Source organism: Megalops cyprinoides, chromosome 3, assembly GCF_013368585.1.
Source record: "Megalops cyprinoides isolate fMegCyp1 chromosome 3, fMegCyp1.pri, whole genome shotgun sequence".
Taxonomy (NCBI): domain Eukaryota; kingdom Metazoa; phylum Chordata; class Actinopteri; order Elopiformes; family Megalopidae; genus Megalops; species Megalops cyprinoides.
The window spans coordinates 51,290,646-51,308,140 of record NC_050585.1 but is presented as its reverse complement, the minus strand read 5'-3'; the positions used below and the strand labels follow the sequence as shown (position 1 = coordinate 51,308,140).

The following is a 17,495-nucleotide window of genomic DNA, read 5'->3' as shown; positions in this document are numbered from 1 at the left end:
AACTGAAGGAAAAACAGACTTGTACATATTGACATTCTACTTAGTTGCCTGTTCTACAGCACTAACTCATGTCATGGCGTCAAACAGCCTCCAGATGGCCCCGCCACCAGTGCCAGATATGTTAATCCCCACTCCGCACCGAAAGTGGCCCTCAGCTAAGGAAGGAGACAGCTGCAGTGGGAATCAGATCTAAGTTTTTGTTTTCCATATTTCCATAATGTTTCACGATATCCCACAGTGCCCTGTAAGAATCACGTTGTCCCCATGGCTTAAACAAACATTGCTCAGAAAGTGTGCAGTAATGCTATATAACATAAAACGCAGGAGTGTAACAATGACCTACTTTGGCCAGTACGGCTACAGTTCTCTGCAGTGTGTTTGTCTGTGCACAGTGCATGTGTCTGTTTGTCTCTGAGCACACACTGTGCGTGCATGGAGAGGACGCAACATCAGGCTGCAGTAAAAAAGTCACACTTCAGTGTGTCCAGTTTCTTTTTGGCAACAGGCGACCAACTGGATCTGCTCAACTTTTTTTTTTTTTACCCATTCCAAATGAGAACCACTTGTTTAGAACAGGCCCCAATTTGTCCTGCCTGACAAAAACCTAGGTCTACATCATCAGAGGTCCGGTCAGCACGACACGGAAAACCAAACTGCCAAAATCATGTTTAGATTGCAAGATCAGGATGTACCGACAGTCTGGTAGCGTTACATTACTGGAAGTCACTCTTATCCAGAGCGACTGGATCTCCATCACAAAAGAACATCCAAGTGTGCCCATTCAATTTAAATGAGCAACAGTGTCAGACCAGGCTGACAACACTCCCAGACCAGTGAGTGTGAGCATAACGCCATTCAAGCCCTACCACAAGTTAACTTGTGCACTCTGACAAAGCCAATTATACTACAGTACAACAGTCCCTAGAATGCTGATTCATAATACATTATAATACTACACATAAAATTAACATCAAATACAAGAAGTAGCAGGTGTTGGCAAACACAGAACGCAGCACAATAGGGCCTAGGCAGCCATAAATGAGCATTATTTAATAAAACTAATTCACCCCCTGTGCAGTGACATGTAGAAAATTGCACACCTGGTGGCACATACAAGCCTGAGACCAGGGCCCAGAGTAGGAAGGCACAGAGGGCTAGAGAGGGAGCGGCGGTGTAGCTCAAAGGGGTGGCGGTGTAGCTTAGTGGTGAAGGAGTTGGACTCGTAACTGAAAGGTTGCCGGTTCGATTCCCCACTGGGGCACTGCAGCTGTACCCTTGGGCAAGGTAATTAACCCAGAATTCCTCAGTAAACATCCAGCTGTGTAAATGAATAACATGATAATAAGCCGCTCTCTGGATGAATGCCAATAATGGTATGTAAAGAAAAGCAATGTGGAGAAGTGCACGTCTGGTGACACACACAAGCAGGAAAGCACAGAGGGCTGGAGAGTGTCAGAGCCGCTGGTGACGTGCGCTCGTGCACTCGTGCGCTCGTGCGCTCGCCTCTCCTCTTTCCCGCCCGAGTGACAGCGGAAGGGGGCAGTCACACTTGCGGGAAGTCGGCCGCTCCCTGGCGGGGCTGGCGGTGATCAGCGGCAGAGCGGATACGCAAAGACGGTGACGCAAAAGGAGCGTTTGTGGAGGAGCAGCAGGGGAGCAGCCCGCCGGGTCCGCTGCGTGGAGAGACGGCTCTGCAACGTGTCCCCCACCGCTGAGTCAGCGCTCAAACACCAGGCTCACTGTGTCCACACAAAAGGGGCCTGTGAGTCAACATCAGGAGTCTGCAGAAGCTCTGCCACCCAGGGGCAAACCCCCGCCGCGCTCCATTATCCAATCCAGATTGTTGGACCCGTTTACCAGCATGTAGTCCAACCAGGTGCATTGTGGGATATTCAAGCGTAATTTCTAAGAAACAAGCGGAGCAGCGGTTTACTACAGCTTCTGTTTTCTGGATGAGTCACTGTCTCTGAAGGCAGACTGTATAACCAGTGCAGTCTGAGGGTAAATAGGGAGCAGGTGGTTACAGCTCCAATAACAATGAAGTAATTTCCTACAGGTGATCATTCACACCAAAGGGGCAGAACGCAGAGATAAAAATATTGGTTGCCTTTCATCTCTACAACTGCCAACAAGGAGCTCACAAGTTCATGTTGTCTCAAATGGTTATCAGTGACAATATCTGACTAAATGATTACATAGTAAGAATAAAATATTAAAAATCTCAACGTACAATATGCCGAAATGGCGCTCATTACAACCCCAGTATCCCGACTACGTGACTGAAATTTCATTAATATTTTACAAATATATAAACAGTTTCATTCTGAGTTGTTTTGCACACACACCTACAGATTAGACGGAAAATATTTATGTGTCTGTGAAACTTTTTTAGGTTCACACTGCCCTCTTGTGGTATGAGATAATTACTGCAGAGAAGAAAAAGCTGATTGTAAGCCTGCTGATGTCATGGTGAGAGAAGCACATAGTACCCCTGGCAGTGCACAGTAAAGTTAGCAAAGCCATGACAGTAAGTCCTACAGGCAACAGGTTCCGCCAGCTTGTAACACACTTGGAGAATTTCGGTGGTTGAAATTTATTATTCCATACATTATGAACAACCAATTTTGCTAACTGTGGTATGGTTATCGTCGATTAAAGAACAAGCATGCATTGTCATCTCTGATAGCATTGTGCACTGAGAATTTTAAAAGGCAAGCACTTAAGTCCACACTCCACTATATACAGTGCAAGCTATAGCACTGGAACACCTTCCACCAGGCTGAGCCGTGCTTGCTATGGTGCAACCACTTCAAGATCAGACAGCTCTCTGCCTCCACCCAGTGGTGTGTGGTATTAATGCACAGAATTCCGAGACCCACCAAAGGCGACAGCTCTCTCTCTCTGCAAACAGATCCATTTCCAATAGAAGCCCAATATTTAATTAGCTTTCTGGGTCAATCTATTAAAATGCTGTTTATTGCTCTATGCTGTAATTGCATCGGCATGCCTCAGTGTTCTAACTGCAGGGCCTTGGCACCCACAGACCTGCGAGAGTGCAGTGAACACCCCCCCCACCCACTCCCCGTTCCCCGAACCGGCTGCCCGTGAGCGATGAAATTACAGACCCCACTAAGTGTTCGTCCCTCTTTGTCGTCAGCTGTCTCCTTGCAGTGATCTCACCAGCATGTTGATACCGAAGCTGTCAGCCGCTGCTTTGATTCGCCGGTTTGGCGGGCCACTGCCGGCCTCCTGATGCCTGTACTTTGGAGTCTTTCAGGCTCGTGACTGGGACTGGATTTCAGAGAGTTTATTAGAGGACCTTTCAGGTCTCTAGGGAATGGATGCGCCGGCTCTTTCCGACACACAGCCACAGACATGCGGACAGGGATACCGGGCAGCTCGGAGGGGGTGTGTGGGACGACATCCTGTCTGTGGTAGTCTCCCGAAGGGGGCGCACAGCAGGGGATCAGGTACCGGATGTTCTGAAGAGCTCTACATGCCGCTTCGTAATGGCTCCTGTGGGCCTGAGCACGGAGGTAAAGGATAACTCCCGGGCAGCACGGGACAGGGGTAATCGCGAGGAGCTAAGTCACCAGAGGGACTTCCCTGTGGTCATCCCTGCTCGCCGCCGCCACAGTGCCCTCACCGTGACGAGAGTAACGCGGGATCGAGAGAGGGAAGCGGGAGGCGTGCCAAGCCTGAGAGCAGTTCAAAAATACCCCCCCCCGCCACCCCCTACAGCAGATGGACCAGGGCCCTTTGACACATTCATCCTACTGTGATGAAACTTGCAGAACAGCTATCCATCAGGCTTTAGAGACATGTTAAACTGTCACTCCCGGAATGATTTATGACTTAAATAACCAGTATCAGCAGCTGCTATAACTAATATTTAGAAAAAATAAAGTGAGAAAAAAAAAACCACCTCACACCAGCCACCGTCATGACTCCCCAACGACGCCACGTGCTTCTCACGTTGCACGATTCCAGTAAGGCTGGAGAAATGAACAGACCCCCCAAGAGCCTTGCAGGCAGTCACAGCAGGGAGCTTATGTATCCAACACACCAGGAAAGCAACCCTGCCCAGACGCACATATAGTCTCCTGGTGATACACACCAACCACCAACAAAACGCGCATGAACTGTGCTCAGATGAAGGCCCCTGAGAGCAGAAACACTGAGCAGACTCCGCATTGCTTTAAAATAGGGAAGAAAATGATAAAAAAAAGCCTTTATATTGGATTTCTTCTTCACATGAAGATCTTACATCTGCATAGACCCCCAAATTAATTAGCAACTCTGGAACAAATTCAGCCATAACTGCTCTTGTACACTGCCAGACAGACATCCATGTTGACGATATGTCATTCCTCAAAAACCAACACACAAATAAACACATCAGGGAGGCCTTAGTCAAAGAGGCCAGGTATTTGAGTCATTCAAAACGGGATGAAAAGATCAAGAAACTGATGAAATATTTGTCCGGGATTCAAGAGTCTTATTTACTAAGTCCTGATTCATTATACACAGAAAACCTCAACCCCAGGCCTAAAACGGCTTGTCAAATTCCAACTGTTGACACTAAGCCGTAATTCTTTCATTTGAATGCTACCATTTCTGGCCAAGGAATCTCACACTGATTCTTGTTTGAATCTAAATTAGCCTGCTGTACTCTGGAGGCCAGAAGTCGGAAGCCAGGCCAGACGCAAAAAAGTAAGCCTTTCATTCAAGGTAACTGAGCTGCGTTTTCAGTTCACCCCCAAAACTAGGTCTTTGGGTGAAAAAAGATGGGGGGGGTTAAAAAGTGCCGCGGTGGGGCACGTTAACTGATGACTTCATGTCACTGACGCTTTACGATGTGCTTGTGCCCTGCTCGTGTTTCTCCCCGGATTGACTTACCACTCGGACCCCTTTTTTAGGATTCTAACAATATCCTCTCGAGGGCTGACTGTGTTGATCAGAGTTCTTGCATCACATGTTTGGTGTTCTCTTGCAAGGGGGGGAGGGGGGGGGGGGGGGGGCAGACATCAGTGCGGCCAAAGACACATTACTGCAGGCATCCACCCCACCGATTCTGTCAACAGCCGGCTGAATATAGATATCTTATTGTGTGTCTGGGAATGCGGGCCCGAACAGTGCACTGATTTTGGGGTGCTGGGGGTGAGGGGGAGGGCAGCGCGGCTTGTTTGTGCAGTCGTTTGTAAGTTTGCCCTTTAAAGCAGCTCGAGATGGAGCAGTGTCACAGCGTTACATTGTTTCACACAGAGGCAGGCCTGTGTGGACCCCTCTGTGGGCGTAGTCTGCATCTGCATCCCAGCCAATCGCGTTCCTCAGACTAACAGCTGTCTGCCTGCCAAGATAATAGGCTCAGGTCAGATTTAACCTCAGCCTACGGGAATCCTACCTGTGACATTCATAACAAGGCACCATATCCACATTTCCTGCACTATTTAGTACTTTGGCTTAATCCAAGTGATATCTAGAAAATGATGCATGCACTCTGTTTTGTGGAAACCCTGGTCTGTTTCATTCGGAAGACTTTATAAGACACTCCTCTGTATTAAACATGAGATCAAGACTGTTGTGTAATGGCCTTATTTCTATCTCTCTGATAACAAATAATCTGTAATCTGGAGACCTAAAGCACTGGTGTGGCAAAATCTCATGGAAACACTTGCATACAGATGGATGGAGTTTAATAACTAAAGTATGTGAAGGAACATCATAGATCTCCCAAACACTCTGCCCTGTTATAAAGCTTCAGAATTTCTACTCTGGGGTCAGTGATTTAGAATTGTCCTCGACCATGAAAAGCATCAAGCGTTGCACTAGAACAGGTGTGCTTAGGGTACAAGGCCTCACCCTCGGGAGGTAAGCTAAATTAAAATGTACTGGTTCCTACTGTAAAACGCAATTTACAGGAGGAGATATGGAACATAAAATTTTTCATTCCAGACTGGCTAAAAACAGCAACTGCATTTTCTGCTCCAAATCCATCCGTTGCGGGAGGTCACTTGTGTTGACACCCTGTGATACAGCGCCAAGCGATAATGATTCAGTGCTGACATTCTTAGTACTGTACAGTACCTGTTCAGACAATAAACCATTTAACACTGAAAAAAAGTCCAGAAAGTCCCCCTCCCATTAAAAATCGATGTTCCCTCTCAGCTGAATGTTTAGGGTGCGTGTGGAACTAGAGGGTTTTATGCACTAGAGCAGAAAGGACCCATTTGACACATCATGTACATCATGTATCTGCTGGGCAGATGGCTGGAAAGGTGTGGCAGCAGAGGCAACCTCTGCAGAAATGCAGGGTATGTAGAGTAAATGGCCAAAAAGATTTTTTCCGCTGCCTCTCGTGCTGTTTTGCCCTTCGTCCAGCTTCCAAGAAACATAAAGGCACGGCTGGATAGGGCACGCTAGACTGAACGCTCCGTTTATAAATAAAACATCGGCACTCAGGCCCTTAACAGGGTGTCTGAGAGAAAAAGGTGCAGCTCTAACCTTTCAGGGAGTCAAACGTTTTTTTTCTCCATTTATGTGGCCACCAGGCCTGTTCTTTGGAAAAGGGACATTATTCTGCATCATTCCACATATTTGACATGACACAGCCGATTTCTCAGATGTCCGGAATGTGTCTAGGTTCCATTCTTTACTTCTAGACATAACCGAGTTTGTCAGAGGAACACTGGGTTACTTTTTTATATATACAATTTTGCTATTTTTATTTTCAGCCTCTGCTAAATCAGGTGAAAGGGGACAGAATCTGCTTTCACTGAGACAAACAACCTACTTTCAAACAAAGCTGACTGCAAAATGAGCCGGTGCAGCTCTGAGGCCAGTCCCAGGGGCAGGGGGATGATCGGGGGGTTCACCAGCTCACGCTGTGAGCTTCCCTTACTGCACATTAAGCTGTCATCAGTCCCCGAAGCCCCGCTTTACTGTTTGTTAAAGTATCTGTTTCATCTTAAAGGAATAAAAATAAAGAGTACGCTCCCTGCACAACAGGTGCAGCACAGCACAAGAGACATGCAGATATGCAGATATGCAGACACACAGACACGCCAAAGGGGCTTTCTGAGCAAAAGACCGCGCAGCCACAGCTACGGCTTTCAGAATGAGGACTGTATGCAAAGGAGAGCCAGCGGCTTGTCAGGGAATGTGACAAAATGCTCCTATAGCGCTGCTCGAACACCGTTCACCCACAGATAACTTTGATCTAAACAAACTGTCTGCCTATATCATTGGGCCTTATGACCATAAGAGAACCAGTTCTCTTACGCGTAGTTCATATATCTGCACGTAACTGTTGGTATTCACTGCAAAGATACACACAAGCAGAAGCAAGATATTCAATGCTAAAGAACTTCCTAGTCAGGACCTCAAAGTTTTTTTAAGGACTAATTCTTGCAGTGAAAACCACTGCACTGACTCTGCTGTAATAAACGCAAAAGGCAGGCTTGCAAAACCTTTGCATGATTGCATATTTCATTACATTGTGAGCGTGCCCAGAATAATGCCCAGACAATATACAGAAAGTAACTAAACTAGCGATTGATCTGCGCTGGTTTCGATCCGTATGAGCTGGCGATTTCAGAATGAAGAACACAATGTTACGCATCCATTCAACCCTGGAGCCCGGACACGCAGCGTAGACATTTTTACGAAGAGCCCGTGCTTTGAAACACAGCTCAGTTTCCTCACTTATCATTCTGTCAGTGTTTCTGGACTCGTGAGGCCGTTACACAAAGCAGCCTCTCACCACCATAAGGGGAAATGTGTTATAATTACCACACGAGTTACACACGCGTTACTCAATACTTATGGTGTTTTATGCAATTGGACACTAGTGGGACATCTGTATGCCAAAGGTCAATGGATAGAACTTACTTACAAATCATAAGAATAAAAATAAAGTGCGGTTTGGCTGTGTCAAGTGTTCTAAAGCATGGCAGACATTGGCCAATTGGCTCTCTTCACTGGTAACCATCATTAGCCAGGATATAAGGCAACAGTCCTAATGACTGGCTCTGAGGACTGGGAAATAATCTTGTCTGACAGTTCTCTGTTTGCAAAACTGCTGACTGACCAAGCAAACTAAAAATAAAAGATGCGATGCCAAACTGGTCCTTTTGACCATTTGGTTCCAATTTAATATAAAGCCAGTGTTCCGAATAAATTATACCAAATACGTAATCCGATGCACACATGATCGAGAAAATGACTGCACAATTGTCCCCTCAGTTATACTTTCAAAGCCTTAATCTCTTCAGCTATATTTCTACAATACAGTAAGCCTCAGGCTATTTGCAGCTAAGGTAATTTATTGAGATAATTACTGTCTGCAACAAGATCATACTGCACGTATGTTTTTAATGAACACTTTGCATTTGGCTGTAGCTGGATTTTCCTGGCTAAAAAAAGAGAATTATTTCATTTATGATTGCTTCATTCTGTAATCAGCAGTATATTGTACTTTACAGCAGAATATCATTTACCTTAAAGAGCAGAAACCTAGAACTCCGTTCATGAGTTGCATTTCTACCCAAAGTCTGCACACAGCCCCAGAGCTGTCCCTGCCTCCTCATGTCAGGGTTGGTGGGCAGGAGGCTAAAGCTGATCAGGTTAAATCCTGGAACAGGTCAGCACAGCCTTTTACTGATACCTCTTTACTACATTTACATTTATTCACCTGGCAGACACTTTTATCCAAAGCGACTTCCAAGTGAGGCAAAGTACAACACATCAGAAAGCCATATAAAGAGTCAACAATACTAGAAGTGCTGCATGACCAGGTTTCAATAGTTGGCCAGACTAGGTAAAAGCTAGCTGGTACAGACACAGGTGCATGAAACCATTAGATTTGAAATTTTTTTTTACATCCAAAAATAACAATTTTACAATTATCGCATGAAAGCATTTCTAACCTTTAGTCAGTTTCAATAGCTTTTACTGAACTGAATTGAAACCTGCCACTTTTCAATGTGTTGCATTGGTGAGTCATGCCGATTCCTCTTTTCAGAATAACAAGTTTCACTATTGCAACTGACTCTCACTCGTGTGAGTGACCTTACATTGAACTAAACTTATTACTCCATCTAATGCTATCCTCCGTTAAAGTAAAGTCCCATCAAGTCATAAAGAAACAAAACCTTTGTAACTTATCTGCCAATACAATCACTTTACACACAAGTACTGGCAGGAGGTAACAGATAATGATTCAGCGTGTCTTTACAGACAATGTGAAAAAATCTTCAAAAAATTCCAACTTTCCAACTTAACCAAAAAATTCCAACATTACCAAAAATAACTATAAAAATAACTTGTAGGCCCCTTTACCTGATCAAAAATGAGAAAGCATTACATCTATCTAGTGCATGACGTCACGTAACATATAACCAGCACTGCTCTGAGCCAGCTTAAACGAGACAGTCTGTCAGACTGCTGTGTTTTCCATCACCTGTATTCTGCAAAAAACAACTGTCTACTTTAAAACATTAGGTTTCAGCGTTAATAAAGTAAAAAGGATGAAATGGTACTTCATATATGAGGTCCAGGTCGACCTGTGCAGGTGGGAGAAAATGTGCTGTAGTGGTAAAAGCGTAGTTGTTTCTCACCTGAGGATCTGCAAGTTCATATCCATTTATATCCAATGAGGCACTGCTGATGTAGCCCTAAGCAAGGTACTCTACCTATGTAGCTCCCTTAACTGTACAGCTGTATAAACGAGTTAAGGAATGTGCGAGATGAAATATAAGTAAGGCTTTGAAAAAGGTATCTGTGAAGCTAGTAAACAGCAATTGGGTCTACTGCTCAAGTGCACCTCCGTCGGTGTTGAAAGCTGTTATTTTTCACCATCCCCTCTATGAACATGCTGGGGTGTCTAAGTTTTATCATTTCACTTGCTATGACTTTCTAATGAACAGACAAAACAAAATTACTTATCATAAACCCCTTACGCAAAATAGCCGAATACCTGACCATCTCCCTCTTTTACCCTAAATGATTGCAAGCATTGCTTCAGTATGAATGGGGACTTACAAAAATGCAGGCATTTTGCTATCAGTATTGTTACCGCTTCCGATCTAGTAAAATTCCTGGTATCACCCCGGTATTGGCAAAGTGTGAAAAGGGATGTGTGAAAGGTATGTGTAACAAATCTTTCTTGGCAAATAATGAACGCCAGTCAGACCTTTAAACACCATCACCTAGATAGGAAGATATCAAGACCTACTCCCCTATCCACATCTTCTATGGTCACTACTTGAAACAAACAAGGACGTCATCCTAAAATACCTATAATACATTGTACAAATGGTTTAGAAAAAAGGAAATATTTTCAATTGAACCTTCTGCTACACATGTATTGAAATGTTACATCCAGACCAATGGTGTGGCACACTACCTGGACAAAGCCATATCATATATAAATAGTTGCAGATTACCAGCATTGTAGCTCAGCATATAGGATCAACATTTCAATACCTGCAAATCAGCTACATTGCAAGTGTTACAGGGGCTGCAGTGTATTGGAAAATGTTACAAAATGTTATGGGATTTTAATTCCTCCCAGTAATAGCCAAACGTATGTTACATAATACAGTCTTGGTTAGAAAAAAAACAGCTCTGAAAACAACCTGGAAAAGGGGGCCTGAGGGTTTGTTTTTTTTTTTTTTTTTAAAACACCGGAGCAGACAGTCACATTTTTTGTTAATAGTCTTAACCTAAGGCAGAGACAGAGCCTGAGATCAAAAAAATGTGAAAACATCTGGCTTTAACAAAAAAAAAAAGTCTCTCTTCGCTTTCGTTGGCTTCCGACAGCTGGTTGCACTGAAGCAGCACAACTAAGGAAGGAGCGTGAAAGTTACTTTTTTTTTACTGTGTGTTCCCCCCTCCACAATGTGGCAGCTCCTCTCAATCACTTTCAGTATGGGGAGGTCACAGAGAGGAACGGGGAACCAGGCAGGAATCACTACCAGCTCTTCAAACTGGTCTCCATCTTTGCACACACTGGTGGCATTCAAAGAGAAGCAAACACAACAATAGGCTAACGGCACCTCCTTCCGTGAACCTCACACACCAGTACATTCAGTCTTGAGGGACCACAACAAGCAGAGATAACAAGTTTGAGCCAGCTAGTGGAAAAAAAAGAGAAAAAACTTCCAGTCATATTAACAATTCTAGTGCTGCTACACTGAGGAATGGAACTATAGGAAGTCATATGAGTGTTTCTAATTACTGCAACATCTTCATTAGTTTCATAAATATTACATATGGCTATATGAGCTAATGACCTTGCAGCACAATTTCACAGTGACAGTGGGCTTCCAGATATAATCACCAGATATAATGAAAGAAACATTTGACTGTACACGCTGCAATGTACACACTATAATCAGGGCATTCATTGTAACCCTGCATACAGAAATGTCATCATGGTGTCGCTACAGCAGTTGCTCATTTTATGGGGATATTGCTAACAAACCAAAACAATACAGGGAAAACAGTAATGATGGCTTGTTTGTGCTGTAATGTCTTTTAATTGGGTGCATACTTATGTAATCACAACGTCTCCACTGGTCACCTAACTGGCCTGTGGGTAGATGGCTCCAGCAGACATGGGTTCTTCTAAAAATTCAACTGCGTTTCCTTACAGTGAGGTCCAGTTAGACATATTAGGACATCTGATGTCCAGTCTTTTCATTACCTGCCTGTCTCACAATGGTAAACAACCAGTGCACTGCTAGTCAACTGGGGAGATGAATCATTTCAGCACATCCTTGTATTGCTGTATACTTGCTTGTTTTTTTTGTTTGTTTGTTTGTTTTATTATTCTTTTTTTTATCTATTTTTATTTTTTTTTGCTCATTCGCCTCCAACCAAAATATGAATTGCACAGAGGGTGGCCCATACCTGCCTGAGGCTCTGAAATTGTTAAAGTAATGCAATATAATCTGCTCGTTCGTGCTCTAGAAGTCTCAGTATCTTGATCAGTCTTTTCCTATATCTTCTTCAAAGTAGCTGGCATTAACAATTTATTACTTTTCCTCCCTCTTGATGTCCTCCCACTCTCTTCATCATCCGTCATATAGACAAGAGCACCAAACCAATATCTGAACTGCGGGAAGAGGAATGTATTAGCTCAGTGAACCTGACTTTGCTAACCTCCAGCACCTGCCCATGTAGGTTCTGTTTTCCTTTCCTCCTGCAATTACTGCAGGTGGGTGGTCAGTGATTCTCTCATTAAGAAATACTGTTCACCTGGATTATAGAAGCGATGCCTGATTAAAAACCAGTGTTATTTCTACTCACTTTTACGGATCTTTCATATAGCTCATGGCTTGAGAATGAAATTACTCGCCTGATTAATTAATAGAGATTTTAGAGGAATGTGTTCAGGTCCACTGATCAATCATGGGTTTTGCAACTGCTCCAGCAAAGAAGAATCAGGCATGCTAAACCCCAACTGTAAGATGTGCGTGCAAACAAATATTAGGCTTGGCGTGAATGTCATAGTAAAAGCCTGCCACATGCTGCTCAAGTGTAATTAACTCCATGTACACAAAATTCGCTTCCAGAAAAAATCTTACATTCCACTGCGAACTGGAGTTTTGGATCCAAGGAATTTCCAATAGGCAGCTTCTCTATAAGACCAGGCACCCTTCATCAGAATGAGATTTTTTGGATCATTGTTAGCTCAAGATGGTCACTGACACAGTTCAGCAATCTTTATATGCTGCCCATAGTGATCTCCATGTCTCATTTATTGTCCAGATGTATGATAGCCTCTACATATTTTTCATCAGCACATGTGCTTAATGGACCAACTGCAAGAAGGTATTTCTTCTATAATTATTTACAAGTGAAAAATGTTCACCTTTACCTTATTATGATACCGCAGATGTTTCAACAGATCACCACTATACACACTATTCTTGGTCGTTTAGTCGCTGGCTACATAGTACCAAGACTTGAGAGTCAATTTTTCTCATAGAGCAGTTTGATGACAGCATTTTTGTCCTCTCATTCAGATTAGGAAAGGCTTGTGAGTTAAACGTTAAAGCACTTTTTAGCGGCTTTTAAAAACAATTTCATTATATAGTAGTAATTAATCCCACTTTATTACACATTCACTGTGCATACCATAGAAACACATAACATATTGAGAATATATTTTTACTTCAATCAATATTTTGAAAATAAGTAAATTATTGCCATTATGGTATATTGTAATATACTGTATTTCTGCTTTGTATTAATATATTTAAAATCTATTTGTAATACTGTATATTCTTTGGCTAAACAACATATTTTTTCTGTATATTACAACATTTCCAAATGATATTACTGATATTAGTGTCTGTTCCAATACCACAGAAAACGATTACTTTAAATGAGACAAAGCAACAAAAGAAAGCTCACCGTGTGATAGACAAGTGATGGAGAACAAAACTAATGGTGTAGTTATATTTTGTGTCAGAGAAGAGTCCTGGTGGTACTTCAACACTGAAGCCCCCATGCTGTTAGGGCACTAGTGAAAGTGACAGTTAACCACAGGCTTCAACAGCTGTAATAACTGGGTTTCATCATTAACAGCTTCTCTGACAGCCTGCGGAGTGATACCTGTCGAGAGTCTGCGGAGTGATACCTGTCGATGAAGGTTCCGAACAGCAGCCTGATGGTCTTCTGCACGTTCTCAGTGCACAGCCAGCCCCACTGGTCCTTCATAAGCAAACACAGGATGTTCAGGGCCACATCCGCCAAGGCCGTCTCTGCAGGTGCAATCACAAACACACAGTCACACACTGCAAACAAACAGCCAAACACTGAACATAAATCACGTTAACCAGACATTCGCAGTCACTCAGTGTGCCTATAACCAACCCTGAACACAATGCCATATAATGGACCTGTACAATTGTAACCCTGAACACATATCACATGGTGGATCTGTACAACTGTAACCATGAACACACCTAGAAAACTGCAGCCCCGAACACACTGCCACATAGTGGATCTGTAAAACTGTAATGACTGTACAAAGACACTGCCAAATAGTAGACCTGTGCAAGTGCGATCACAAACTGTCACAAAACAATGCACCGTGAGAGGATCTTGAGAAAAAAAACTCAACCTACAGGTTGTAAACAGCCAGGGCTGTATTTACAGTAAAACATTTTAAGTTTCAAGAATCTTGACCACAACAATGAAACACAGGACACCAAGACCTGAATTTCTGGACACACACAAACAGTTGCCTTTTTGGAAAGCTGCATTCAGCACCACCTAGACAGATTACATTGGACTACTGCACTCACTTGCACATTCCAGTCACTTGTAAGCCACTTTGGAGCCAAATGAATAAATGTAACGTAAATGTACTACTGTGACAATGACATGGCACTGTGATTTAACCTCTTAGAAGACACTCTTATTTAGAGCAATTATACATTATATGTTTACATTCTGTAACTCACTTAAGCATCTGGATCTTTCCTGAAACAACAAAGTTCCAGTTCCTTGCACAACGACACTCAACCAGGATGCCAACTGAGATCTGAATCCACAGACAAGAACAAGACAAGGAAATATCCTGCATTTTCCTTACAAAACATCAGCCAAGGGTTCCTTAAAGTATGTTTAATGTGACACTGCCCTCTTGTGTCCATATTGTAGGGTTACAGTCTTTCAAAGTATTGTGCACTGCTGAGTCCTTGATGTTGTACATCCCATTACTACATCACTAGGTGCTGATACACCAATAGGTGATACACTGATCACAGGGGGATGCAGATGATTCACTAACACCTGAAAACAGAACTCTGAACCAGATTTCCATCAACAGCCACAAAATACAAGTTTGCACTTGACTTACAAGAATTTATTTAAAGTTGGCTGGTTTTAAGCTCCAGTTCCAAGTCTTAAAAAGTTCCATGTGCACATACAAATATGAATTTCAGGTTCAGGATGACACACAAAGCCAAAACATTTCGGCTGACAAAAGATCGAAGGCTTTCCTGTTCTGTTTCAGTTTGACTCAAAGGTAAAGTCTACAGTGAAACTGAGGTCATTCTCGCTGAATATGACGCAACCTTCACACATGGCTCAGATGCAGATGTCAGTAAAGGCACTGTGTGCCTATCTCTTCACGGATTCATATCTGAAATCCCCAAAGCATAGGTAATCGATTCACAGTGAACTGGGGGGTTTGGTTAGCAGCTGCCATTTCATCCAACACAAGCAGAGCCACATTACTGACGCTGAGCACGGTACAGGCTGACTTTTCACCGCTATTTACTTATCTAGCAGCTCTCTCTCTCTTGCCCTGCTTGCTAAAGGGACACATCTGAAGGACTGAGCATAGTAAACTGCTTCAGTTCAAACCCTCCCTTGTGTGACCGCCACAGATCTCTTGTCCTCTCGCTGATTCTGATTAAAACTGAAGGCAGCTTCCTCATGGTCAATGACAGAGATTCCAAGAGTACCCTAGACATGACTCTAGATTGCTGTACCTTTGGACAAGGTACTTAACCCACAATTGCCTCAGTAAATATCCAGCTGTAAAAATGGATAACATTGTAAAAAAAAAAAAACTCATGTAAGTCACTCTGGATAAGCGTCTGCTAAATGCCAATAATGTAATATAATGATCTTCCTAACACTACCATTAACACAATAACACTTGTATATTTAACTAATAGCAATGGTTTCTGATTATGTCTAAAGCAAACAGCTATTTGCAGCTTTTGCACATTTGCAAATTTGAGTCATTCCTGAACACTTGTTGACCCAGAAACATATTCAAAGGCCAGCAAGTTTCCAATAATGCATGCCTTGGCCTCTGAGTCATACAATGCTCTCTTTCAGTCATTCCACTACGGCCAGGTCTGACGGGAACCGAAAACTCTGCATGGGTGACTCATGTGATAGGGGAGCCTTTCGAGGCCGCGGCGCACCGGGCTCCTAAAGCCGGGATGGAAAAACGAGCCCACAGCCAAACACACGCAGCTGAAAAAGCTTTTAAAAAATGTGAAACTTTTACCAGAAATAAACCTTCAGCTGGCGATAAAAAAGACAAATTGACAAGAAGGAGTAACCACAGCCCATTTATATATATATATACACACACACACACACACACACACACACACACGTATATGTATGTGTGTGCGCACATTGACAGATAGTTAGATATAGATATGGCTCATTCAAGATCATAAGATTCCGCCACACTTCAAGATGGCAATATTACAACTGCATTACAGAGAAAGAGTTCGTTGTCCCCGTACTCAGCTGTTGAAATTCATATTGAAAATTGTTAAATTTGTTAAATTTGATGGGGCGAGGTAGTGTTTTTATTTCATTAAATAAACAACCATTTCTAAGTAGTTTTCATAACTAAAAAAACCATCATTTTCTCTCCATTTTTGACTGGATATGACAACACATGTAGTAATAAACTCAAGATAAAGTGTGTCTTAAAGAGATAAGACTCTAGATAAAGAATGTGCCACACCCTTAAGCATGTGAATAAAATAACGGCTTTGCATAAATTTAACCTGCAGCAAAACTCGCTGCGATACGGCAACACTCTCTACCACAACAGCACGTTCCTTCGTGGTTTTTGTTCTTGACCAAACCGTTGTGGTAGTGAGCATCAAACCCTGTACCAAATACCTCACCCTTTTGCTGCTAGTTTAGTGCTCTGGCTATTCTTTCTCAGTATGACCAAGAACTCTTAAATATATACTTTTGTAATGGAATAAGGAATTTATACAAGAATCATACTAAACGGTGGTAGGCCGCAATTTACTGATGGAGCAGTCACCGTGGAGATGGACACATACACACTGAGAACTGATGAAAATGCTTGGAGACCGTTCGTTGTCATCACAAATGAACTCCTGGGGAAATGGTGCAAACCACACCCTTGTGCCATTGAGAATGTAGAAGCACAGTGAATGGCTCCTATTGGCAGGAACTACCACTGCCCACCAACAGAGTGCAAACCTTGGTGCAGCGTGGTGTCAACTTGCAGGTCGCGCCTCATAATGGCCATGAACATAAATTAGCTAACCGCTAACAACAATATGCTAAACCGAGGAGGAGGGTGGTTTCTAACCCGCTCCCTGCCGCTTTTTCTCCAGACACCCGTGGCAGTCTGGGGCCCTGGTCGCCTCCCTGCTGCTCCCCCGGTGCTCCTCCTGAGACTCAGCACCCGGCGCCTTGCTCAGCACCTTCTCCTGCTCCTTCAGAAAGCCCTCCAGCTCAGTAAGAGAGAGGCCACTGAAAACCTGCGCGGAGAGGACAGGGACCTGGTATCAGCTCTCGATGTGCCATCCTCACGGTCTGCACAGTGGGAGCGGGACCACCCCTTCCCAGGTCAATTAACCACACATATAATTAAGGAATATGTATTATATAATAACATACAATATTAATTAATGTACCTTATAATAATAATAATAAAATAATAATAATAATGATTATAATAA

General features: G+C 43.2%; 1 protein-coding gene across 1 annotated transcript in view; it reads right to left on the bottom strand.

Annotated features, from left to right (window-relative positions):
• LOC118775694 (sorting nexin-19-like) overlaps nt 1-17,495 on the bottom strand; it is a 33,506-nt gene that overhangs the window by 9,550 nt on the left and 6,461 nt on the right. Inside the window, exons 8-9 of the mRNA XM_036525728.1 lie at nt 17,123-17,294; nt 13,649-13,772 (exon numbers count right to left, since the gene is read on the bottom strand). Coding sequence (XP_036381621.1) covers nt 13,649-13,772; nt 17,123-17,294 — 296 coding nt within the window. The remainder of the gene's footprint in view (nt 1-13,648; nt 13,773-17,122; nt 17,295-17,495) is intronic.